The sequence below is a fragment of the Pleurodeles waltl genome, chromosome 3_2 (genome assembly GCF_031143425.1).
Source record: "Pleurodeles waltl isolate 20211129_DDA chromosome 3_2, aPleWal1.hap1.20221129, whole genome shotgun sequence".
In the NCBI taxonomy this organism is placed as follows: Eukaryota; Metazoa; Chordata; class Amphibia; order Caudata; family Salamandridae; genus Pleurodeles; species Pleurodeles waltl.
The window spans coordinates 202,679,841-202,706,998 of record NC_090441.1 but is presented as its reverse complement, the minus strand read 5'-3'; the positions used below and the strand labels follow the sequence as shown (position 1 = coordinate 202,706,998).

General features: G+C 52.2%; 1 protein-coding gene across 1 annotated transcript in view; it reads left to right on the top strand.

The window, feature by feature from the left end:
- The window catches only part of ADCY10 (adenylate cyclase 10), a 1,855,427-nt gene that overhangs the window by 1,454,148 nt on the left and 374,121 nt on the right, over positions 1-27,158 (top strand). Inside the window, exon 20 of the mRNA XM_069226523.1 lies at positions 662-1,549. Within this exon, the coding sequence (XP_069082624.1) occupies positions 662-1,549 (888 nt within the window). The remainder of the gene's footprint in view (positions 1-661; positions 1,550-27,158) is intronic.

The following is a 27,158-nucleotide window of genomic DNA, read 5'->3' as shown; positions in this document are numbered from 1 at the left end:
GTACTACTGGGAGCCTGCCCGCGGAAGTATATCCTTAGGCTAATCTGAGCCCAGGAGGAGCGGCAACAGTGGTGCACGAGGGAGTGTGGGCCCATGGATGGAGAACACGCGTTGCTGGGGGGGTCCGGAGGCAGCGGAGACAGGCACTAGGGTGGCACAGCTGCAGGAAGGCCTAGAACTGTCACATTAAATGGGGCGGACTCCCCTCTAGCTATGAATAAGGAGAATTGCACGGAGGCGAATCACAGGGTACTGCACAATGACGCAGACGCACTGAACAAGCCTATGCCTGCTTGTTGCTTGCCTAAGTGGTGACAATACATGGAACCGGTGTAGAATTAAAGCTGTTGGCAACCCGGTCCAGAGGGTGTTGAACTGCCTGGCGGCGGTGAGTCGAGCGGCCCTTCTGTCACGGTGTTGGAAGGAGGAACATACTAGGCGCAGATAGCCTACACTACAGCTTCAACACCTGTACAGGCAGAATGATGGGGAAATCCAAGACACCCAAGCCACAGGAACGATCTAGTCACACTACTCTTTCTGAGGTACCATCTGAGGTACTGAGTCTACCCTCTCTGGAGAGCACTCTGCACTCACACTCAGGTCAATTTGAGAAGATCTTGCAGGCTATCATGGACACCAAATTGTCTCTCGAAAATAGAATAGACACGGTCTCTCAAGATTTTAACCTGCTCAGAGTGGACCACCGCAGTCTGGTGGAGAGAGTTGGAGTGACGGAGGCCACCCTAGATGCTCTGAATCCTGTGGTATCAGACCATCAGAAGCAAATGCACCGATTGGATCTGGAAGTGAAAGCCTTACAGAGACGTGCGTTGGGATTTCCGGAGAGAGTGGAGGGGCACAGTGCGGGACTCTTTCTAGAGCAATGTCTTATTAAAGAGGTGTTGAATGGTGTGGCTCCGAAGTTCTTCTCTGTGGAAAGGGCACACAGAATCCCGGGTAAGCAGCCAGCTCCAGGACTACCATCCCACCTGCTAATAGCGCGTTTCCTCAATTTCAGAGATCGGGATGCGATTCTGCAGCACTTCCGTAACAAAGGCCCGATATGTCACAAAGGGACCTCCATAACGGATTTCACGGCAGAGGTGCAAAGCCAGTGCTACTCATATGTTAAAATTAAACAGCGCCTTCGTGAGCACAATCTCAAATACGCCCTGATGTTCCCCACCAGGCTCCAGTTGATATCTGAGGAACGCACTCACGTCTTTGCCACACCAGCCGACGCCTGGACGTGGATGCATGCCAAGGGTATAGCTCAATCGATGGAGGAAGAAAGGGAAAATGGAGAATGGCTATCTTCGCCGGTCCGCAGAAGACCCAAGAGGAGATCAAAGGCGCAACCCAAGAAGACACAGGCAGCTGCAGAGAGAGCGAAGGTGCTGAGGGACACAACACTGCACACCCATTATTCCTTCACCATGCTGCGCTCCGCTGTTCGGGAGCCAACGGATTTGGACTCTGGCGGATCCGATTCGTCCATTACGGACATGCTGAAGGGACCCGAGATTACACCCAGGACTGCAGATGAGTTATGATGCTTGAACAGTAACTCCCCCAACTAGCGGACTTTGGAGATGGGATTTTGAAAGTCCTTGTGGTGTCAGAAAATGAGCGTAGGATCATATGGACAAGAGACCCGAGGATCTGAAAGACACTAGGCCGACCTTTTGGATGGAGTCTCTAGCAATGTGATGGTTCTGCCCACAGGTACTGGCAGAGGCTTCTTTGTTGACCCACAGGAGGGAGACGATCCTTATCTTGAGGTGGCCGGGGCTATCGGAGGTGCCCTCATGAACATCTTCTAATCTACAATGGGGGCCTTAGAGACAGGCCTCCAGTGATAGCCACTATGTTCCCCCAGATGGTATCCAAATGGACACAGTATTTTTGCACTCAATGTATGTTTTATTTTTTATTGTTGTTGGTGGTGCCTAGAGAGGTACATGTGCGCCACCATTGTTGTTGTTGGGGATTGTGGGTGCTGATGGGGGTGGGGCGTGTTGTTTAACATGTTTAAATGGGTCATGGTGCAGATCTCCACAATTACTCTATAAACACCTTTTCCAGGGCTACAGATACATACCCCCTCCAGGGGTCGATCACGAGGAGAAGCGAACACACATAAACGGCTTACCAGATTGTAGGCCCACACACACACCACATACTATGCAGGAATATAGAATCATAACATGGAATGTGCGTGGAATGGCTGCGCTGGGTAAGATGCATAGTATATACACTTATCTCAAGCTCCAGGGGGTACACTTTGCCATATTGCAGGAAACACACCTGAAGACCCTGAAAAGTAGGAGTAAAGTTACCCTACTTCACCAGAAACACACTAAAGTCGTGATAGGAGATTCTGCAAAGACAACAACTGATTGCAAAGCACTGAAGACGGATTCCTGGACCTGAGGACCTGTAAAAGAAGGGGTCCAAGAGTCATGCAAGTGTCCAGGGGGGCAGGAGCCCACTAAACCCCGGATGAAGGTGCAAAATGGCTGCCTCCAGGTGGAAGAAGCTGAAGATTCTGCAACAACGGAAGATGCCAGGAACTTCTCCTTTGCACCAAAGATGTACCACGGCGTGCTGGAGGATGCAGAGTTGTTTCCACACAGAAAGACCGCAAACAAGCCTTGCTAGCTGCAAAGGTCGCGGTTGAAGAAAATGGGTGCTGCCCGGTCCCAGGAAGGACCAGGAGGTCGCCCCTTGGAGGAGGAGACAGAGGGGTGCTCAACAGCACAGAGAGCCCACGCAGAAGCAGGCAGCACCCACAGAAGCACTTGCACAGGCGTTCAAGAAATCTGAGCACAGCGGTAGTCTCAACACTACAAAAGAGGGTCCCACAAAGTCGGTGGTCAACTCAGCGAGTTGAGCAGTGCAAGACAGAGTGCTGGGGACCTGGGCTATTCTGTGCACAAAGGATTCCTTGCAAAAGTGCACAGAAGCCCTAGCAGCTGCAGTTCACAAAGTACACAGGATTACTGTCTGGCGTAGGGAGGCAAGGGCTTACCCCCACCAAATTTGGACAGAAGGACCTCTGGACTGTCATGGGTTACTTGGATCCAGCTCCTGTGTTTCAGTGTCCACGCTCGTCAAGATGAGAGGGGACCCAGAGGACCGGTGATGCAGAAGTTTGGTGCCTGGCTTAGCAGGGGGAAGAATCCATTGACCCACAGGAAATTTCTTCTTGGCTTCCAGTGCATGGTGAAGGCAGACAGCCCTCAGAGCATGCACCACCAGGAAACAGTCGAGAAAGCTGGCAGGATTAGGCGCAACAATGCTGCTGGTAGTCATCTTGCTACTTTGTTGAGGTTTTGCAGGCATCTTGAAGCAGTCAGCGGTCGATCCTTGGCAGAAGTTGAGCGAGAGATGCAGAGGTACTCTGGTGAGTTCTTGCATTCGTTATCTGAAGAGAAACCCACAGGAGAGACCCTAAATAGCCCTGAGAGGAGGATTGGCCACCTAACCAGGTGAGCACCTATCAGGAGGGGTCTCTGACGTCACCTGCTGGCACTGGCCACTCAGAGGCCTCCATTGTGCCCTCACACCTCTGCATTCAAGATTGCAGAGGTCTGGGACACACTGGAGGAGCTCTGGGCACCATCTCTGGGGAGGTGATGGACAGGGAAGTGGTCATTCCCCTTTTCTTTGTCCATTTTCGTGCCAGAGCAGGGGCTGGGGGATCCCTGATCTAGTGTAGACTGGCTTATGCAAGGAGGGCACCATCTGTGCCCTTCAAAGCATTTCCAGAGGCTCTGAGAGGCTACCCCTCACATGTCTGTAACACCCCTCTCCCAAAGGAAATGTTTTGTTCTGCCTTCCTGTGCTCGAGCTGCTTGAGCAACAGGAGGGCAGAAACCTGTTTGTGAGGTGGCAGCAGCTGGGGCTCTGTGGAAAAACCTCAGAAGGCTGGTATGGCAGTACTGGCGGGGCCACTGTAGAGCCCCCAGAGTGCATGGTATTATACAACCAATGGCAGTATCAGCAAGTGGCCCTGTGCCAAGAGACTTTCCCACTCTGCTCCCGCTGGAACCGGGAGCCTCCCAAGGCTCTCCATCTGGCACAGCGTGCCCCCCATCTTCTTCGACCATCCTGCAAGAGAAGAGGCTGGTAACTAAACTGTATGATTTTTAATGCATTTTTAAAGGTGACTGTGCATTGATTCTAATGGTGCATATTTACGTGAAGAAAGACTAACTTTGTTAAAACTTGAAAAAGTCATAACTCGAAAAGTACTTAACGTATTGTAAAGATTTGGGCCCTCATTATGAACACGGCGGTTGAAACCGCCGTGTTCATGCTGACGGTCTTCCCAGTGACCGCCAGCTCCCCCGGAACATCACTGGCCGTATAATAGACATTCCTCTGGGCCAGAGGGCGGAAACCTTGTTTCCGCCCGCCGGCCCAGAGGAATGCCTGGCCAGGGCATTGACGGCAGCTGCGCGATGGGGCACTGCACAGGGGCCCCTGTACTGCCCATGCCAAGTGCATGGGCAGTTCAGGGGCCCCCAGGGGTGCCCCGGTGCACCCCTTCTGCCAGACTTTCCCTGCCGGGGAAACCCACCAGGGAGAGGCTGGAGGCTAGGGGATCATTATTCGAGGGGCAGCACTGCTGCCCTGTCAGATAATGATGCCGTCCACTGGCAGGTTGCCTGATGGAGGCAGCCTGGCGGTGGGTGAGGGCCGCCTATGGCTTCATTATGTGGCGGTGTGGCTTGCCATGCCGGCTGCCGGAATTTTCCACCACCGCCGGCGTGGCGGCCCACAACACCAACATCATAATGAGGGCCTTGGTCTTAAAAATTATATAAAAGTCTGAAATATTTTTATAAATTCTGGTCTCGAGTTATTAATTGAGTGTGTGTGCTGGATGATTTATTTTGTGAGTACAACAAATACTTAGCACATCTCCTGGATTAGCCTAACTGCTCGACCAGCTACCTTAAAAACTGGAGCATTAGGTGGTCTAATTTTAGTTCTGGAAACCAATGTGTGGTTCCCTGGACCCCCTGTACAGTGTGCCTTGTTTTGTACACTACAGAGAGGGCCAGCCTCCTACACTCCTGGGTAAATTTAATAATAAATCCATCACTGGTACTAGTTTGGATTTATCATTGTGAGTTGTTTGATACCAAACAACCTCGGGTTCAGAGTGGCCATTATGTAGCTGTGAAACCTATACTGACCAGTGTGCAGCACATGTATTAAAACGGCTGCTCTCCTAACTCACTATGTCCCGTGTTTGGCAAGGACACTGTGGGGGTATAGTGCTCATACAGCTACGCCCTGAAATACAGTATAGTGCACCCTCCCTTAGGGCTGGAAGGCCTGCCAGAGAGGTGACCTATCTATATTGCATGCAATGTAGTGGACAGGGTACACAGGCAGTGTGCCATGTCAGGTTTGCATTTTAGGTGTGCACCAGGACACTCAGGCTGCAATGGCAGTACTGGGTGCATCTGGTTGCATGGCCCTAGAGGTTAGCAGGATCCCAGTGCACTCCAGTCCAAGTTGCATCTAGAAACCAGGCAAAAATTGTGGAGGGGGGTAACTGCAACAAAGTACCAGTTTTCCATACCCGGGCCATGCTGTCTCAGGCTGTTGCCGATGGGAGAAATGTAGTGACCTTCACTACCCGCTGTGGACTTAACACAACCGACTCACAGGGCAGAGCGGTTTTGTCAATGGTGGCCTTGAGGCGCAGCGTCTGGTTGAGAACGACTGGCTTTTCGGGGGATGTCCAATCTTCTCTGATGGACATGCCCTTTGATGGCTCCCATCTCTTTGGATATAAGGCGTAGCCGGTTCTAGAGTGCTTTAAGGATATTTGGGCTACAGCTAGGTTCTTGGGCCTTTCTGTGGCCCCATGTCACCGTCAATCTGTATTTCAATTTTTGTGTGGCTACGGAATAGGCTTCTAGCCTCGCTAGCACCCTTCCAGCCACCGTGCCATGCATACTCCCCGTCTCTGCGTGCCCACAGACCTCATTGATTAGGCAGCCAGCAGTCAGTTCAGTTTCTCTCCCTCTATCCCCACCACCAACCTTCCTAGTCTGCCATTATATCATCATTGATATCCAGTTAGTGGCAGGATGCACCATCACCTGCCCCACTAGCAGTCCTTAACATCGGACGGGTGGGTTTTGCAGATTGTGCAAAGGGGCTAGTCTATAGTGTTTGTGTCTGTCCATCTCCACATGCCACTATCTTGCAACAGGCTGGCGGAGGATCATCTATCCATTTTCTGCCAGGAAGACACCGTTTTCTTGGCCACAGGAAAACTAGAGAGTGTGCCTATGCCAGTGGGCTGTGGTTGTTATTCTCGTTACTTTCTGCTGCCGAAAAAGGGTGGAGACCTCGTCCTATCCTAGATCTACTTCCTCAAAAAGGAGAAGTTAAAAATTCTCACACTAGCTCAGGTACTGTCTGCCCTGGTCCCAAGAGACTGGCTGGTATCGTTGGACTTGCAGGATGCTACTTCTTTCCACTTCCCTGCCCTGCACTGCCCACAGGCTAAACCTGTGGTTCACGGTCACCCAAGAGCATTTTCAGTTCACTGTGCTCCCTTTTGTCCTACCCAGCACCCTTTAGGTGTTCACCAGGGTGAAGGCGGTGGTTGCTGCTCATCTGCGGAGATCAGGGGTGTCAGTCTTCTCTCTCGTTGTTGGCCGTTGAAAGTGGGTTCTCCCCAGACTTTTGTCTCCCACCTCCTGACTGTCGAGGACCTCCTCTATTCGCTGGGGCTCCCTATCAACATTCCATGGTCACATCTGCACCTGACTCCCCCTTTCATTGCAGTTGTTCTGGAGTTTCAGGCCTATCTTCATGAGTGGTGAGTGCAGGATATTCAGGCTTTGATGCAGATGTTTCAGCCTCTATCCTGGACTTCTGTGAGACATACCTTGAGGCTGTTGAGACTCATGGCCTCCTGCATCCTGCTGTCCTGCTGGTAACACATCCACAATGGCATATACAGGCATTGCAGCTGGGCCTGAAAGTCCAATGGGTACTCCCTGACATGGTTCAGATCTCAGAGGGAACTGCAAAAGATTTGCAGTGCTTGTTGACAAACCGCGATTGGGTCAGCCGCAGACCCCTCTCCCTTCCCTACCAAAGCTCACAGTAGTGACATTCATCATTCCTGGGATGGCAGGCATCTGGGAGAGGTGGAAATCAGCCTCTGGTGGAATCCGTACTCCAGAATCCGCTATAGAGTAAGACCATGCAGTTTTTTGTAGTTCGTCACTACAAAACTAACTGTCAACTGGGTCTCCTCCTCAGTGAAGTTCTTCTTCCTCCTCACATTTAGCATGCTGGTGGCAAGACAATGCGCAGAGCAGGCAGGTGAAGTGTGGATGTGGGAAAAACAAAGTTTTGAATGTGTGCTGTTTTTTTTTGGTTTGTAGGCCATAGGTTGCTGGTGGCATTAATTGTCTGAAGGTGTATGAAATTACACTAACTCCACCCCGAATGTGGAGATTCCGTCCTGGGTGTGGAACCTCTGTCTTGAGTACAGATTCCACCCTCGTGTGGAGATTCTGCCCCAAGTGCGGAAACCTCTACCCCGAGTGCAGAACTTCCGCAGTTATAAAGATACTGCTTGTAAGTCCCGTTGTGAGTACCGAAAAGTAGTAAAGTCAGACATGTGGTCTAAACGTAGACGTTTGGGGGCATATTTATACTCTGTTTGCGCCGGAATTGCATCGTTTTTTTGACGCAATTCCAACGCAAAACTAACTCCATATTTATACTTTGGCGTTAGACGCATCTAGCGCCAAAGTCCATGGAGTTTGCGTCATTTTTTAGCGTGGACACCTACCTTGCGTTAATGATATGCAAGGTAGGCGTTCCCGTCTAAAAAATTGACTCCGAGGCATGTGCGCCGTATTTACACTCCCGGTCAAAATTCACGCCCGGGAGTGGGCGGGTCCAAAAAAATGACGTATGGCCGCTTTTGCGCCGTTTTTTAGCGCCTGGTCAGGGCAGGCATTAAGGGACCTGTGGGCTCGGAAGGAGCCCAGAGGTGCCCTCCCATGCCCCCAGGGACCCCCCCTGTCACCCTTGCCCACCCCAGGAGGACGCCTAAGGATGGAGGGACTCATCCCAGGGACATTAAGGTAAGTTCAGGTAAGTGTTTTTTGTTTTTTTTTGTGGCATAGGGGGCCTGATTTGTGCCCCCCTACATGCCACTATGCCCAATGACCATGCCCAGGGGCCAGAAGTCCCCTGGGCATGGCCATTGGGCAAGGGGGCATGACTCCTGTCTTTGCTAATTTCTATGGGGGTTGGGAGTCGAAAAAAATGGCGCAAATCGGGTTGAGGCGAAAAATTTGCCTCAGCCTGACTTGCCCCATTTTTTGGCGCCCAAGCTCCATATCCCCCTACACCGGCGCTGCCTGGTGTACGTCGTTTTTTTTCACGCACACCAGGCAGCGCCGGCGGCTAACGCCGGCTAATGTCATTGAATAAATACGGCGCCCGCATGGCGCTTCAGAATGGCGTTAGCCGGCGCTAATTTTTTTGACGCAAAACTGCGTTAGCGCAGTTTTGCGTCAAAAAGTATAAATATGGCCCTTGGTGTAACTTTACCTTTGTGAAACTGGCCCTATATTTTCAACAATGTAGTTCATGCCATCATTTCATCTGCTGAAGCACTAGCAAGTCATAGATCGGTACATCAAACTCTCACACAACTTGATAAAATAGACAAATGGTAAGCAATCTACTAAAATAATGATGGGGTTTGTGAATTCGTAACATTTATACACTTGCTTAGGGTCATATTTTGGTGTTGGTGATATGAATTTTAAAATTTGGTTTATGGTACGTGTTGGAGGTCCTAAATTAAGCATTTCTGCTTAGATTTTGTTCATTGTATGCATTGAAGGCATGTAGATATTCATATTGTCAGGCATGCATCTCATTACCCAACCTGACTACAGTGTGAAAGCATTTTGGAAGGCTGCATTGAGATCACTATAGTGTTGGAATAAGTCTTTGACAAGAATGTTGGCATGACTTATCATTTTTATAACAGGAAGACATACTTTTTCTAGCTTTCTTTATTGCTTAATGCTTTAATGCTGTCTGTTTAATTGTTTCTTGAAAGCATGGTATCCAGATTGCTAGGACTTCAAACTTTTCTTTGGTTTTCTGGCCTCCCCTATTACATGTGTTGCTTCAAAGGAGGATATGCTACTAACTCAGTACAAGGACATACATAAACAAACAATGAATAATATTAGGTATTTGAAAACTGATTACTTTGGTTGTGCGATTATTATCTTGTCTAAAATCTGAACTATGTGCTTGGGTATTAAAAAATTGATACAACAGAGAAAATGTAACGAATTAGTTTAAGTGAATTATTTTTTAATATATGCAAAAAGGATGTAGCATTAACACTCCCACACTTAAAATATTTGTATTAATTTTGTTTACAGTGTATTAACCATAAACATTAATTTCATTTTTGAGAACAAAGCCACTGTTGTGTTTAATGATAAAAGAAGTTTGAGCCAATATTATTAACAAGTCCTGCAACAAACAAATAACCATGAGCCAATTAGCAAATAGGAGCTATAATGTGGATAAGGTTCTTTTGTTGCCACTCACAGGAAACAGTTATTACTTGGCTGTCTTGGTGGTGTTTTTTTCAGTGTTGTCCTCAGCTGGACCAAATGAGCTACTGGAGCAGTTGTGAGGATCTCTTGGATCCGAGCTGGTTCCCACATTTTTTAGCTTCATTTTATATTTCTTGTTTTACACACTTTAGCTGCATTGCCTGAGCCGTAACATTTTACATACTTTTCTTGCGTGATATTATTCTAGGAATATATTGTACAAGTCGCTTGTTTGAGTTAGCCTTTCTCAGCATGTAATTAGTACATTAGGTTTAAGGCTAGAAACATAGTATGAGGTATCCTAGTGCTTCTATTGCCCATTCAGGAGACAGCTTCTAACATCTAAACACAACTTTGTATCACAGCTGTGCTTCTAATATTGTGTGGCTTTATTAAATAAATGAAGCAATGACCCAGGAAGGGCATATGGGCATTCAAGTTGGGACCATCCTGGGGCAAAAGTATTCGATATTGGGGCTTTGCTGCCGCTAATCTACCAGTTTCCAGACAGGATTGCTATCTACAATACAGGCAGACTCCTGACACCATTTCCAGGTAAAGGGCTAAGGCTAACCCCATAGGTAGGTTAATCCTTGGGTAGGTCGCTTCCCCACCGCTGCAGCTCCGCCTGCTTAGTCCTCAGCCCCATTTTCTTTTTCCCGCCGCTGCCTCCCGTGCAGCCCCGCCCCCCTGCTCCGCCTGCTTAGTCCTCAGCCCCGTTTTCCTTTTCCCGCCGCTGCCTCCCGTGCAGCCCCGCCCCCTGCTCCGCCTGCTTAGTCCTCAGCCCCGTTTTCTTTTTCCCGCCGCTGCCTCCCGTGCGGCCCCGCCCCCGCTCCCATTTGTTGCCCTACCCTCCCGCCTCCCGCCTCCCAGCCGACCGCTCCTCCCCTCCTACCTTCTTATGGCGGCCGCTGGACGGCTGAGACAGCGACCCTTGACCCTTGGGTAGGTCGCTTCCCCACCACTGCAGCTCCGCCTGCTTAGTCCTCAGCCCCTTTTTCTTTTTCCCGCTGCTGCCTCCCGTGCGGCCCGCCCCCCCTGCTCCACCTGCTTAGTCCTCAGCCCCATTTTCTTTTTCCCGCCGCTGCCTCTCGTGCGGCCCCGCCCCACTGCTCCCATTCGTTGCCCTACCCTCCCACCTCCGCCTCCCAGCCGACCCCTCCTCCCCTCCTACCTTCTTATGGCGGCCGCTGCGTGGCGGAGCCAGCGACCCTTGACACTTGGGTAGGTCGCTTCCCCACCGTTGCAGCTCTGCCTGCTTAGTCCTCAGCCCCGTTTTCTTTTTCCCACTGCTGCCTCCCGTGCGGCCCGCCCCCCTGCTCCCATTCGTTGCCCTACCCTCCCGCCTCCTGCCTCCCAGCGGACCCGCCCCCCTGCTCCACCTGCTTAGTCCTCAGCCCCATTTTCTTTTTTCCGCCGCTGCCTCCCGTGCGGCCCCACCCCCCTGCTCCGCCTGCTTAGTCCTCAGCCCCGTTTTCTTTTTCCCGCCGCTGCCTCCCAGGGGGGTGCAGCCCCACCCCCCTGCTCCCATTCGTTGCCCTACCCTCCCGCCTCCCAGCCAACCCCTCCTACCTTCTTATGGCGGTCGCTGCGCGGCGGAGACAGCGACCCTTGACCCTTGGGTAGGTCACTTCCCCATCTCTGCAGCTCCGCCTGCTTAGTCCTCAGCCCCGTTTTCTTTTTCCCACCAATGCCTCCCGTGCGGCCCCGCCCCCCGCTCCGCCTGCTTAGTCCTCAGCCCCATTTTCTTTTTCCCGCCGCTGCCTCCCGTGCTGCCACGCCGCCCTGCTCCCATTCGTTGCCCTACCCTCCCGCCTCCCAGCCAACCCCTCCTCCCCTCCTACCTTCTTATGGCGCCCGCTGCGCGGCGGAGCCAGCGACCCTTGGGTAGGTCGCTTCTCCACCACTGCAGCTCTGCCTGCTTAGTCCTCAGCCCCTTTTTCTTTTTCCCCCCATTGCCTCCTGTGCGGCCCCGCCCCCCTGTTCCACCTGCTTAGTCCTCAGCCCCGTTTTCTTTTTCCCGCCGCTGCCTCCCGTGCGGCCCCGACCGCCTGCTCCCATTCGTTGCCCTACCCTCCCGCCTCCCAGCCGACCCCTCCTCCTCTCCTACCTTCTTATGGCGGCCGCTGTGCGGCGGAGACAGTGACCCTTGACCCTTGGGTGGGTCGCTTCCCCACCGCTGCAGCTCCACCTGCTTAGTCCTCAGCCCCGTTTTCTTTTTCCCGCTGCTGCCTCCTGTGCGGCCCCGCCCCCCTGCTCCACCTGCTTAGTCCTCAGCCCCATTTTCTTTTTCCCGCCGCTGCCTCTCGTGCGGCCCCGCCCCCCTGCTCCCATTCGTTGCCCTACCCTCCCGCCTCCCAGCCAACCCCTCCTCCCCTCCTACCTTCTTATGGCTGCCGCTGCGCGGCGGAGACAGTGACCCTTGACCCTTGGGTAGGTCGCTTCCCCACCGCTGCAGCTCCACCTGCTTAGTCCTCAGCCCCGTTTTCTTTTTCCCGCTGCTGCCTCCCATGCGGCCCGCCCCCCTGCTCCACCTGCTTAGTCCTCAGCCCCGTTTTCTTTTTCCCGCCGCTGCCTCCCAGGGGGGTGCAGCCCCACCCCCCTGCTCCCATTCGTTGCCCTACCCTCCCGCCTCCGCCTCCCAGCCGACCCCTCCTCCCCTCCTACCTTCCTATGGCGGCCGCTGCGTGGCGGAGCCAGCGACCCTTGACACTTGGGTAGGTCGCTTCCCCACCGCTTCCCCACCGCTGCAGCTCCGCCTGCTTAGTCCTCAGCCCCGTTTTCTTTTTCCCGCTGCTGCCTCCCGTGCGGCCCGCCCCCCTGCTCCCATTCGTTGCCCTACCCTCCCGCCTCCTGCCTCCTGCCTCCCAGCGGACCCCTCCTCCCCTCCTACCTTCTTATGGCGGCCGCTGCGCGGCGGAGCCAGCGACCCTTGACCCTTGGGTAGGTCGCTTCCCCACCACTGCAGCTCTGCCTGCTTAGTCCTCAGCCCCTTTTTCTTTTTCCCGTCACTGCCTCCCGTGCGGCCCCGCCCCCCTGTTCCACCTGCTTAGTCCTCAGCCCCGTTTTCTTTTTCCCGCTGCTGCCTCCCGTGCGGCCCCGACCGCCTGCTCCCATTCGTTGCCCTACCCTCCCGCCTCCCAGCCGACCCCTCCTCCTCTCCTACCTTCTTATGGCGGCCGCTGTGTGGCGGAGACAGCGACCCTTGACCCTTGGGTGGGTCGCTTCCCCACCGCTGCAGCTCCACCTGCTTAGACCTCAGCCCCGTTTTCTTTTTCCCGCTGCTGCCTCCTGGGCGGCCCCGCCCCCCTGCTCCACCTGCTTAGTCCTCAGCCCCATTTTCTTTTTCCCGCCGCTGCCTCGTGCGGCCCCGCCCCCCTGCTCCCATTCGTTGCCCTACCCTCCCGCCTCCCAGCCGACCCCTCCTCCCCTCCTACCTTCTTATGGCTGCCGCTGCGCGGCAGAGACAGTGACCCTTGACCCTTGGGTAGGTCGCTTCCCCACCGCTGCAGCTCCACCTGCTTACTCCTCAGCCCCGTTTTCTTTTTCCCGCTGCTGCCTCCCGTGCGGCCCCGCCCCCCTGCTCCACCTGCTTAGTCCTCAGCCCCATTTTCTTTTTTCCGCCGCTGCCTCCCGTGCGGCCCCACCCCCCTGCTCCGCCTGCTTAGTCCTCAGCCCCGTTTTCTTTTTCCCGCCGCTGCCTCCCAGGGGGGTGCAGCCCCACCCCCCTGCTCCCATTCGTTGCCCTACCCTCCCGCCTCCCAGCCAACCCCTCCTACCTTCTTATGGCGGTCGCTGCGCGGCGGAGACAGCGACCCTTGACCCTTGGGTAGGTCGCTTCCCCATCTCTGCAGCTCCGCCTGCTTAGTCCTCAGCCCCGTTTTCTTTTTCCCACCAATGCCTCCCGTGCGGCCCCGCCCCCCCGCTCCGCCTGCTTAGTCCTCAGCCCCATTTTCTTTTTCCCGCCGCTGCCTCCCGTGCTGCCACGCCGCCCTGCTCCCATTCGTTGCCCTACCCTCCCGCCTCCCAGCCAACCCCTCCTCCCCTCCTACCTTCTTATGGTGGCCGCTGCGCGGCGGAGCCAGCGACCCTTGACCCTTGGGTAGGTCGCTTCCCCACCGCTGCAGCTCCACCTGCTTAGTCCTCAGCCCAGTTTTCTTTTTCCTGCCGCTGCCTCCCGTGCGGCCCCGCCCCCCTGCTCTGCCTGCTTAGTCCTCAGCCCCGTTTTCTTTTTCCCGCCGCTGCCTCCTGTGCGGCCCGACCCCCTGCTCCCATTCGTTGCCCTACCCTCCCAGCCGACCCCTCCTCCCCTCCTACCTTCTTATGGCGGCTGCTGCGCGGTGGAGACAGTGACCCTTGACCCTTGGGTAGGCCGCTTCCCCACCGCTGCAGCTCCACCTGCTTAGTCCTCAGCCCAGTTTTCTTTTTCCCGCCGCTGCCTCCCGTGCGGCCCCGCCCCCCTGCTCTGCCTGCTTAGTCCTCAGCCCCGTTTTCTTTTTCCCGCCGCTGCCTCCCCTGCGGCCCCACCCCCCTGCTTCCATTCGTTGCCCTACCCTCCCGTCTCCCAGCCAACCCCTCCTCCCCTCCTACCTTCTTATGGCGGTTGCTGCGCGGTGGAGACAGCGACCCTTGACCCCTGGGTGGGTCGCTTCCCCACCGCTGCAGCTCCGCCTGCTTAGTCCTCAGCCCTGTTTTCTTTTTCCCGCCGCTGTCTCCCGTGCGGCCCCGCCCCCCTGCTCCGCCTGCTTAGTCCTCAGCCCCGTTTTCTTTTTCCCGCCGCTGCCTCCCGTGTGGCCCCGCCCCCTGCTCCCATTCGTTGCCCTACCCTCCCGCCTCCCGCCTCCCAGCCGACCCCTCCTACCTTCTTATGGTGGCCGCGCTGTCTGCGCCCGTCTGCGGCTGGACCGCGCCCGGCGCCAGAACCCCTGGCCCCCACCGCACACAAAGCACCCGACTGAGATATGACTCCGCCTCCCTCAACGCCCTCAACACCGGACGAACAGCCACCTGCTACCAAGCCAGCCCAAAGCGAACCCATGGACCCTTCACCTGTCAAGCCTGCAAATACACATGCCTCCGAACCTGCAGACCACCCACCGGCCCTCGCAACAACAACAACCACCTCAAGTGCATCCTCCTCAACACACGCTCTGTCCACAAGCACGCCATCGAACTATGGGACCTCCTGGACACAACAGCACCAGACGTCGCCTTCATCACAGAAACCTGGATGAACCCTTCCTCGGCCCCAGACATCACCATAGCCATCCCCGACGGCTACAAGATCGCCCGGAAGGACTGCGTCAACCAAACCGGAGGAGGAATCGCCATCATCTACAGGAACACCATCAACATCACAAACACCACCGAAGACACACCCCTCGCCGCCGAACACGTACACTTCCAGATTCACACTGACCCCAAAACCACCCTTAGAGGAACACTCATCTACAGACCCCCGGGCCCACATGCGCAATTCAGCGAAACCATCGCAGACTTCATCAGCCCACACGCCCTAGCCTCACCAGAATACATCCTCCTCGGTGACCTGAACTTCCACCTGGAGAAAAACAACGACAACAACACCACCACCCTGCTCGACAACCTTGCCAACCTCGGACTCAAGCAACTGGTGAGCACCCCCACCCACATCGCTGTCCAGACACTCGACCCCATCTTCTCCGCCAGCAACCACGTCTCCTTCAGCCACTCCTCCGGACTACACTGGACCGACCACAGATGCGTCCACTTCACCTTCATCACACACAACAAATCCCCCGCAGATGCTGGAGCAAAATCACCACAGACCAGCTCCTCTCAACACTGAACCAGAACCCACCAGCCAACATCACTGACATCAACAACGCAGCCCACAGCCTCACACAGTGGATCACCAACTGTGCCGACAACCTCGCACCACTTAAAAAAAAAACAGGCGGGACCAGCAATAGGAAAACCCGATGGTTCACGGACGCCCTCAAAGAATCTAAGAAGTCCTGCCGAACCCTCGAAAAAACCTGGCTCAACGAACGAACCACAGAAAACATGACAGCACTCAAGATCGCCACCCGTGAACACCACCAGCTGATCCGCTCCACCAAAAGGACATCATTCAAAGAGCGACTAGAGAACAACACCCACAACAGCAAGGAACTCTTCAACATCGTCAAAGAGCTCTCCAACCCCAGCGCCAGCTCCAATGACATCACACCGTCACAAGAACTCTGCAGCTCCCTCGCCACGTTCTTCCACCGAAAGATCGCAGATCTAGAAGACAGCTTCGGACCCCAGACCCCGCCTCCTACCACCGAACCAGCAGCCCCCACCACTACCCTCAGTTCCTGGACCCCTATCAGCTCAGAAGAGACCAGAAGCATCATGAACACCATCCTCTCCGGCTCCCCCTCGGACCCTTGCCCCCATCACATCTTCAACAAAGCCGACACCATCATCGCACCCCATCTCCGGAACATCATCAACAGCTCGTTCGCATCAGCCACCTTCCCCGAGAGCGGGAAACACGCAGAAATCAACGCCCTCCTGAAAAAACCCACAGCAGACCCCAATGACCTGAAGAACTTCCGCCCCATCTCTCTTCTTCCCTTCCCGGCCAAGGTAATCGAGAAGACCGTCAATAAGCAGCTGACCGCTTTCCTCGAGGCTAACAACTCGCTCGACTCATCCCAATCTGGATTTCGAGCCAACCACAGCACAGAAACCGCCCTCATCACAGTCAACGACGACATCAGGACCCTGATGGGCAACGGAGAAACAGCCGCCCTCATCCCCCTGGACCTCTCGGCAGCCTTCGATACTGTGTGCCATCGCACCCTAATAACCTGCCTCCACAACACTGGAATCCTAGGAAAGGCCCTGGACTGGGTCATCTCATTCCTCTCCGACAGAACCCAGAGAGTCCACCTCCCTCCCTTCTGCTCAGAACCCACCGAGATCATCTGCGGCGTACCCCAAGGATCCTCGCTCAGCCCAACCCTCTTCAATATCTACATGAGCCCCCTCGCCGCCATCGCAAGCAAACACAACATCAACATCATCTCCTACGCCAACGACACCCAGCTGATACTCTCCCTCACCAAAGACCCAGCCACCGTCAAAACCAACCTACAGGAAGGAATGAAAGACGTAGCGGAATGGATGAAGCTCAGCCGCCTAAAACTGAACTCAGACAAGACGGAGGTCCTCATCCTCTGACAATCCCCATCCGCCTAGGACGACTCCTGGTGGCCCACGGCACTGGGCACCGCACCAACCCCCTCGGATCACGCACGCAACCTCAGGTTCATCCTGGACTCCCTCCTCACGATGACCAAGCAAGTCAACGCCGTCTCGTCATCATGCTTCAACACCCTACGCATGATCCGGAAGATCTTCTGATGGATCCCCGCCGAAACCAGAAAGACGGTTACCCATGCCCTCGTCACAAGCCGACTGGACTACGGAAACACCCTATACACAGGAACCACCGCCAAGCTTCAGAAACGACTACAACGCATACAGAACGCCTCCGCATGCCTCATCCTCGACATTCCTCGCCACAGCCACATATCCACCCACCTGAAACACCTGCACTGGCTCCCTATCAACAACAGGATCACCTTCAGGCTCCTCACCCACGCACACAAAGCACTCCACGACATGGGCCCCGAATACCTCAACAGCCGCCTCTCGTTCTACACGCCCACCCGTCAGCTCCGCTCAGCCAGCCTCGCCCTCGCTACCGTCCCACGGATCCGCAGAACCACCGCCGGAGGAAGATCATTCTCCTACCTGGCAGCCAAAGCATGGAACTCCCTCCCTGCACACCTAAGAACTACCCAGGACCATCTCGCCTTCAGGAAACACCTCAAGACATGGCTCTTCGAGCAGCAGTAACCCCCCCCCTCTCCAGCGCCTTGAGACCCTCTCGGGTGAGTAGCGCACTCTATAAATGAACTGATTGATTGATTGATTGATAGATCGGGTCAGGCAGAAGGGTAAACCTGCTATGCTCTCAGCATAGTCTTAGGGTTAGGTAGGAACCTCATGAAATCTCTAGAGATCATTTACCATGATTAGGTTGTTCATTATCGTTACTGTGTATGTTATACAGGTCACTTTGCTTTGTTTCATCTGCCGAATTAATCGCAGCTCATTCTATGCACAATTATATTTGTTCCAAAAGTTTACTGAAAACATAACTTGTATCTCTATTGTGTTTCACCTGTGCATGCATAAGTAACATAATGAAAGGGTGAGACCTGTTTCCACAACTTCTCTGGGGAGTCAGAGTGTCAAGTTCAGTTTGACATAATCACCTTTCACCTTCGCAAGGCTGGGGGTGTAGATGAGGCACTGTGAGCTAGCCAAGAGTTGGGATGGCGGTTTCTGATGGTGTGGCCTGTAGGAAGCTGGCCCACTGTGTGGTGGATACCTATGGTGCTAAACCTTATACTAAGTCCAGGCAAACCCCAATTAGTTTGTGTTACAGTGTCTAGACAGCCAGGGTTCTCTAGGGTAGCTATGGTGAGCAGCCAAGACGTATCTAGAAGGCACATGAAGCACTTGCAATACCAAAGTAGTCACACAATAACTTATCACACATGAAAGGAACCACACAGTGTTGGAAAAATAAAGTTACTTTATCATGGGCACACCAAACTAGACTTCCATTGGTATACCTCCCTCTGGGTTTATGAACACTCAAAATATACACAGGTAAATATTAGGAAATAGCATAAAATAGTAAGGGCCCAATGGGGGGCCACACCATGTACTAAAAAAGTAGAATGCGAGTATGGGTCCCCCACCAGAGAATATGGAGTAGTTAGGCAAGGGCCGGGAGAGAGTGGAACCCCCAAGAGGTAAGTATCTAGAAGACCCCCAGTGACCAGAAGAGGAAAGGTAAGCTGGTCGTCCCATAGGCTAACATGGGGACTTGTAAATGGAATATTGCAAAAGCAGAACCAGGCCGGTGAAACCCAACAGTGGATTCTGGATGAAGAGGACCTGCAAAAGAAGGGGATAGATTACAGTCCACACAGGAGTGTCAAGGTGGGGCAGAAGGCAATACCCACCCTTCTGTGGGTGAAGATCCGGGTCAATGGTGATGGAGGAAGTCCAACTGTAGAGTCCAGGAGCTGCAAAGGAGCCCCTGAAGTCACCTAGGAGCTGCCCCTCGCCGGTTGCCGGATTGCAGACCGGTCAGTGGTCAGGAGGACCACCAATCTAACACAAGCAAATGCAACTGGAAGTGTTGGAGATTTGCAGAGCTGAAGAGGACCGGCAAGGTCCTGGGGTCTCGACCCTTGGAGAGGAGACCGGGCTGATCTTGAGAAGACAGGAGAGCCAGCAGAAGCAGGCTGAGCTCCCACCAGCAGCCCACTGGCAGCAGGCACAGTAAGTCGCAGTGAGGCCCAGTCGGCACACCTGAAGAGGAGCCCCACATCACTGGAGAAGCAGAGAGGAGACTGTCCTTGCAGAGGTGGAGTGCTGGGGCCCTCGAGCAGCAGTCAAAAAGGCCTGGTTGCTACAACAGTCGTGCTGCACAGGTGTTCTGTCTTGGAGGAAAAGGCAATGGCTCACCATCTCCCAAGTTGGACAGAAGGCAGAGTGGACCCAGAGGACCCCTCAGAACCGCCACTGGTGTTGGAGAATCTTTGCAAGTCCAGAGGACAGCAGATCCCAGCAGCCCAGCGTTGCTGCCTTAGGTGCCTGAGGATGCAGAGGAGTGACTCCTTAACTCCAAGGGAGATTCCTTCTTGCTCCTTTGGTGCAGCTGTAATCTTGCCAACCCCAAAGGATGCACAGCAGGGGAGATGTAGCATGTCACTGACAGGAGCAGTGGAAGCAATGTTGCAAGAAGAGATCGTCTTGGTGTTGCAGTCTTGTTCTGTTCCTGTGTTGCAGTCTTGTTCTGTTCCTGTGAAGTCCAGCAGTGGTTCCGGTGGCCAGTAGCAGAAGAGGTCTTTGCAGAGGAGTCCTGGTGGAATCTTCCATATGAATCTGGGGACCCACCTGCAAGGGAGTTCCTAAATAGCCCAAAATGGAGCTTGGTCACTCTTCAAGGCGACCTCCTATCAGAGGGGGTCACTGACATCGGCTATGTACCCTGACCAGAAAGTGCTTCCAGGGGCCTCTGCAGAACCAAGTGGCCACCTGGAGGAGCTTTGGGCACCACCCCTGGGGTGGTGATGGACAGAGGAGTGGTCACTCCCCTTTTCTTTGTCCAGTTTTGCGCCAGAGCAATGACCTAGGGTCCCTGGACTGGTGCAAACCGGATTATGCAAAGAGGGCACCAAATGTACTCTTAAAAGCCAACTGGTAGCGTGTCAAGGCTACCTCTCTCCAGCCCTGTAACACTATTTCCAAAAGCAAAGGAGCTTGCATACTTCTCCCACAGGACCTCCTTTGTCCTGCCTTCTCCCTGCTTGGGCTGGTCAAGCAGCTGGAGGGCAAAACCCTGAGATGCTGCAGGAGCGTGGGCTGCTTGCAGACCCAGAAAGACTGGTAGGAACAGTACTGGGGGATCCTCTTAGGAGTGCCCAGAGTGCATGGAATCATGCCGCCAGTACTGGGTTCAGTACTGGGGTATGATTCTTACATGTTTGATACCAAACATGCTTAAGTTTGGAGTTACCATTATGCAGCTGAACCACAGGTAGTGACCAGTACATAGCTATAATGGTTTTCCCGCACTTATGAAGACCAGGGGATTGGAGCTGGAATTCGTAGGGGTACCTCGGCTCATGCAGGTGTACCCACACACACAGGGACCTGCACCTACCCCTTTGTGCTGGAAGAGATTATCAAATGGGATGGGTGACTTATAGTGCTTTGAGTACCTAGGTACCATATACTAGGGACTTACAGGGTCACACCAGTGTGTCAATTGAGGGGTGTATGAAGTACCCAAGCAACTAAATTTGGAGTGGTGAGCACAATCACAGTGGTCCTGGTTAGCTGGAAGCCAGTGAAGCCAGTCTAAGCACACTGACATCAGGCAAAAAGTGGGGGTAACCGTGCCAGAAAGAGGGACCTTTCCTACATACGATTGTTTGCTACCATCTGCTTCAAATCTGATTTTATTGTGTCAGAATAGGTTAAAAAATGTATTTTTAGACAATGTGGAGCCAGTGGGAAGAAGAGACTGCATTCAGATGACCAGCACAAGGACTGAATATATTGCCATTACCCATTTCACAAGGTGAAGGATTGTAAGGTACTTCATACCTTTTCCTCAAATTCCTTAAAGGACAGAGAGGGGAGATTACTACTATGGCTCCAGAAACTTAAAGCTAAGGAAGACCCTGTTTCTGGGAATGACAGTGAAGATCCTTCCTCATCCTCCAGGAGACTTCACAAAAGAGAGGGAGAGATCAGAAGTTGACTCACCTCATGAGCCTCCCCAGAAATCTACTAAAAAGGCCCACTATGAGTCTCACTTAGCCCCTCTGAGAAGAACTCCCACAAACATAAAGGGAATCATTTTCCCTCAGAAAAAACAGGGAAATCGAGATCAGAATCTTTTACACCTTCACCTTAGATTTCTCACAAATTTAAGAAACCATTGTCAGCACCTTCACCGAAGAAATCATCTACACCTTCAACGACAATGGCAGTGACCACAGCGTCGACCACAATAGTGACATCTGTGATTGTGGTTGGATCCCTGTCGATGACTACCACATCATCGACCACAGTCTACGTCGCCCATCCCATCGACAGTCAAACTGGCCTCTGTCTTGGTGATGACACTATCAGTGACAACGTAGACGGCGAAACCAATTCCAACCACAATAAGGGTGAAAGCGCTGTCAATGATAAAGACGACATCTTCAACGACAACATCTTCGACGAGTGAAAAATACCATGGAAAACAAAAGGAAATTGGGAAAACTATTTCACTGATGCAGGAACACACATCCCAAATCAAAGTGTCACCATTACCACCCAGTCATCTCCTGGATGAGGATGACTCAGATGACGATTTTCTATTCTGGGTAGCTCGGAGCCAGTCGGAGTTCAGCTTTTTCTGATAAGGGAGGCAGGCACCTTGACATCATCAGCAAGCACTTCTCCTCAGTGTGAGAAGCAAACTCTTTGGCAATACTCGGAAGATATGTCCGCCAAATGTGGTCAGATATTGTACCACATCTTTACCATCTTCCCGAGGATGCCAAAGGCAAAGCCAAGAAAGATCCTTCATGAAGGAGAGCTTGCCTACTCTGAAATAATCAACTGCCCCATGGACACTGTGTCCACGGGTTCTAGACAGATAGTTGGAGCAGCAGTCTTATGAAGACAAGGGTGGCTGAAAGCAACTTCCTTCAGGCCAGACGTGCAAAGCAAAATTCTAGACCTCCCATAGCCCTCTTTGGTAAGCCCATTGACCATGCTTTCCAGTCCATTAAGGTGGCTAGTGATGCTCAACAAAGGGGCCATAGACAAGTCCCTAGCCACGAGAAGGGCCCAGGTTTTTTACGCCCATTTCTTCTTAGTCCGGAAGAAGTCTGGGGAATTGAGACCCATTTTGTATCTAAAAATCTGAACAAATATCTCAGATTTCTTTTTTTGCATGATCACTGTAGACAGCTGGCTCTGTATATACTGTCTCAAAATAAGAGATAGTGTGCAGAGTTCAGGGGTTCCCCAACAGGCTTGAAAGAAGCAATAATAGATAATAGATAATACTAATGCTCTATTTGTAGTAGTGTGGTCGAGCAGTTAGTGTTATCAGAGGGTAGTGTTAAGCATTTGTTGTACACACTCAAGCAATAAATGAGAACACACACTCAATGACTTAACTCCAGGCCAATAGGTTTTTATATAGAACAATATTATTTTCTTAATTTATTTTAGAACCACAAGATTCAAATTGCAGGTAAGTACATTAACTGTAAGGTACTTTGCATAGGTATAGTTAGGACTTTGAACCAAAACAGTAATGTACACAGTTTTTCATAAAATGGCAATAAGCTATTTTAAAAGTGGACACTGTGCAAAATTCCACAGTTCCTGGGGGAGGTAAGTACAGTTAGGTTAATGTGGTAAGTAAAGCACTTACAAGTTCAGTCTCTGGGGCATAGGTAGCCCACCGTTGGGGGTTCAAGTCAAACCCTAAACACCCAGCAGCAGCAACACATGGCCGGTCAGCTACAGAGGTCAAAGAGGAGCCAAAATAACATTGGCACCTATGGAGAGTGGGGTGCTCCGGTTCCAGTCTGCTGGCAGGTAAGTACCTGCGCCCTCGGGGAGCAGACCAGGGGGGTTTTAGTAGAGCACTGGGGGGGGGTCCCAAGTAGGCACACAAAACACACCCTCAGTGGCACAGGGGGCAACCGGGTGCAGTGGGCAAATAGGGCGTCGGGTTTGCAATAGGATTCAATGGAGGGACCCGGGGGTCACTCAGACATTGCAGACAGGGCACGGGGGGCTTCTTGGGCCAGCCACCGACTGGGCAAGGGTGAGGGCCGCCTGCTGGTCACTGCTGCACTAGTTGTCCTTTTCTCACGGGCCTTGGGGCTGCTGGTGCAGTGGTTCTCCAGGCGTTGGATGTCTACATCCCAGACAGTCGCGGGTAGGGGGTCCTCAGGATTCCCACTGCAGGCGTCCTTGTGGGGGGTGCAGTGAGGTCAGCCCAGGGTGGACATGTCGTTGGAGTTGAGTGGGGGTCCTCTCTGGGTCATTGGTTGCTCTGGACACGGGCCAGGGGCATCGGGTGCCGAGCGGTGGGGACTCACGCTTCTGGAGTGAGATGAAAGTCCATTTAAAAATGGTTTCTTCTTTCTTTGGTTGCACAGGTCCGCTGTCCACAGGAGCTCTTGATCCTTTGTAGTTACAGGGCAGTCCTCTGAGTCACCAGAGGTCGCTGGACCCGCAGGATGCGTCGCTAGTGCAGGTTCTCTGAAGTTGGAGACAGGCCGGTAGAGTTGGGGCAAAAGCAGTTGTCGTCTTCCTTCTTCTCTGTGGGGTTTTTCAGCTAGGCAGTCCTTCTTCTTTGTAGATTGTCAGGAATCTCAAATCCTGGGTTCAGGGTCACCCCAAATACTGAATTTAGGGGTGTGTTAGGGTCACAGGGCAGTAGCCAATGGCTACTGTCCTTAAGGGTGGCTACACCCTCCTTGTGCTCCCTCCTTTTGGGAGGGGAGCACATCCCTATCCCTATGGGGCTAAATCCTCCAAAACAAGATGGAGGATTTTCCAAGGAGGGGGTCACTTCAGCTCTGGTCACCTTAGGGGTGGACCTGGCTGAGGGGGTGACTTCTCCTTGTTTTTCTCATTATCTCTCTGGACTTGCTGCGAAAAGTGGGGGCTGTGTCCGAGGGGCGGGAATCTCCACTAACTGGAGTGCCCTGGGGCATTGTAACACGAAGACTGAGCCTTTGAGGCTCACTGCTAGGTGTTACAGTTCCTGCAGGGGGGAGGTGTGAAGTACCTCCACCCAGTGCAGGCTTTGTTTCTGGCCCCAGAGAGCACAAAGGCTCTCACCTCAGGGGGTCAGAAAATAGTCTCTCAGTGGCAAGCTGGCATAGACCAGTCAGTCCTGCACTGAAGGATTGGGTAAAATACAGGGGGCACCTCTAAGATACCCTCTGTGAGCATTTTCTTAATAAATCCAGCACTGGCATCAGTGTGGGTGTATTATTCTGAGAAGTTTAATACCAAACTTTCCAGTGTTCAGTGTAGTCATTTTGGAACTGTGGAGTTTGTTTTTACAAACTCCCAGACCATATACTTAATCTGGCCACACTATATTACAATGTCTAAGAATGGACTTAGACACTGTAGGGGCATATTGCTCATGCAGCTATGCCCTCACCTGTGGTATAGTGCACCCTGCCTTAGGACTTTAAGGCCTGCTAGAAGGGTGACTTACCTATACCGCAGGCAGTATTTTGTGTGCACGGCATCCTGAGGGGGATGCCATGTCGACTTTGCCTTTTTCTCCCCACCAACACACACAATCTGCAACTGCAGTGTGCATGTGTTAGGTGAGGGGTCCCTTAGTGTGGCACAACACATACGGCAGCCCTTAGTGACCTTCCCTGGTCACAGGGCCCTTGGTACCACTGGTACCTTTTACACTGGTACCTTTCAAATTTTTTGTGAAAGTGCACAACTGCTGGGGCTTGGTTAGCAGGGTCCCAGCACACTCTCAGTCAAGTCAGCATCAATATCAAGAACAAAGTAGGGGGTAACTGCAACAAGGACCCTTTTTCCTACAATCACTCTCCAAGATATTTCACAGCTTCTAAACCAGGGGGATTATATGACAATGCTAGATCTTCAAGATGCATATTTTCACATCCCGATAGATCTACCCCATTGAATTCTTTCACGATTCACAGTGGCTGGCAGTCATTATCAATTCAAAGTCCTTCCAGTTGACCTAATATCCACCCCACGCATCTTTCCAACGTACCTGGCTCCAGTAGCAGCATTCTTAAGGCAACAGAAAGACCAAGGCTCTAACTAACACATAGTTCCGCCTTTTCACCAGACTAGGCCTTAACCCACAGAAACTATCCCTTCAGCTGTCCAGGAGGATAACATTCTTGGGGGCTAGAATGGATACAGTCCAAAGTAAAGGATATCAATCTTCAGAAAGACAAACAAGATTTTTGCGCTTGGCCCAGTTAGTGCAAGGTAAGTTTGTCTATTCAAATCCCTGCTAAGGGTGATGTCCTCCTGCAACCCCTTGGTACCATTCTGCCTCCTTTGCGTGCGACAAATGCAACAGCAACTGGACAGGCAATGGATCTAAACACAAGGCTCTTTCGACAAAACAATTAATGTCAACCCATAAATATGTACAGCTGTTTCCCGGTGGATTCAAGAAGCAAAGCCGTCCATGGGTCATGCGTTCATGCCTCAGGCTTCCGGGTTAGTCATCACCACAGATGCTTCCTTAGAGGGTTGGGGAGCTCATCTCCAAGATTTGCAAGTCACAGGCAAATGGGAACAGTTGCAGTTACTCGTACATATCAACCTGCTGGAACTAAATGCAGTGCCCCTAGTCTTGCAAGCCTTTCTGCAAAGAATGCAAACGTTTGCAGTGGTCATCCACACAGACAACACCACAATCTTGCACTATATCAACAAGCAAGGGGGACAAGATCTCAAGTGCTGTCCCAAGACTTGCAATGGATTTGGGAGTTGTCGATCAGTCATTAATAGATCTGAAGGCAGAACATGTGCTGGGGAAGCAGAATGTCATTGCAGACACGCTAAGCAGGTTGAAACTTTCCTACCACGAATGGGAGATCAATGAGGACGTTCTGGAGGAAACTTTTTGCCAATGGGGCAAGCCGAATCTGGACCTGTTCTCAACCTTCCAGAACCAAAAATGTCAATTCTTTGCAAGCTGGCATCCAGAACCGGGGTCGTGGGGGAATGCTTTTTTGATGGCATGGTCCAGAATCTTTGCAAACACTTTTCTTCCAACTCCTTTCCTCACAAGGATTCTCATGAAGATGAAGGTGGAGCCCTGCAGGATCATTGCAATAGCTCCAAGATGGCCATAACAACATTGGTTCACAGAGTTACTTCTCCTATCAGAGAGACAGCACATCAGATTGCATCCACTTCCATCTTTACTGAGAATGAACCAAGGCCAAGTACTTCATCTGCATCCAAGATCCTTAAACGTTTCAGCTTGGCTACTGAATTCAATGAGTTGGCGCATCTAAACATCAAAAGAGAATCCAGACATATTCCAGCCAGAGGTAGAGCAGATAGTACGAACAAGGCCTACTGTCTTAAATGAAAGCAGTTTTGCATCTGGTGTCAGTAGTCATGTGCACCCAGTGTCATTTACACCAGAAGAAATCCATCCTTACTTAATACATCTGGCACAGTCACGTCTTGGTCTTGCTTCCATTAGGGTTCCCTTAGTGGTCATATCCAGCTCCAGAAGATGATGAACATCAATGTTGTTATGGTCTAGCAGACTCATCAAACAATTTCTCAAAGGTCTCTTTAAGGTTGTCCAGCCAGTTAGACATCTACCCCCACTCTGGCAACTGAGTACTGTGCTTTCTCAGCTGATGAAAAGACCATTTGAGCCTAGCTAAGCAGACATTAAATTCCTTTCTTGGAAAAAAGCTCTTTTATTGGCACTAACACCAGCAGGAGTGTGTGAAACGCCATTCAAGAATCCATTCTTCAGTTCAGTAACAACAGTGATTCTGCAAACAAATCCAAAATTCATTGCAAAAGTTCCATCAGACTTCCATTAAAATGAACCAGTAATTCTAAAGACATTTTTTTCCAGATCCCAAGAATGCAGCAGAAAGGGCATTTCATTCCTTGGATGTCAAGAGATGTCTACAATTTTATATTGACAAGACAAAATTCCACTCATCCAATCAGTTACTTATGGCATATAGTTCTCCGAGGAGAGGTTATTCATTCTCTAAACAAAGCATAGCAAAGTGGATATCTAATGCCATACAAATTTGCCTTTAACAAGCTAACACACCATTAAAAACTAAGGTGCTAGCTCATTTTACC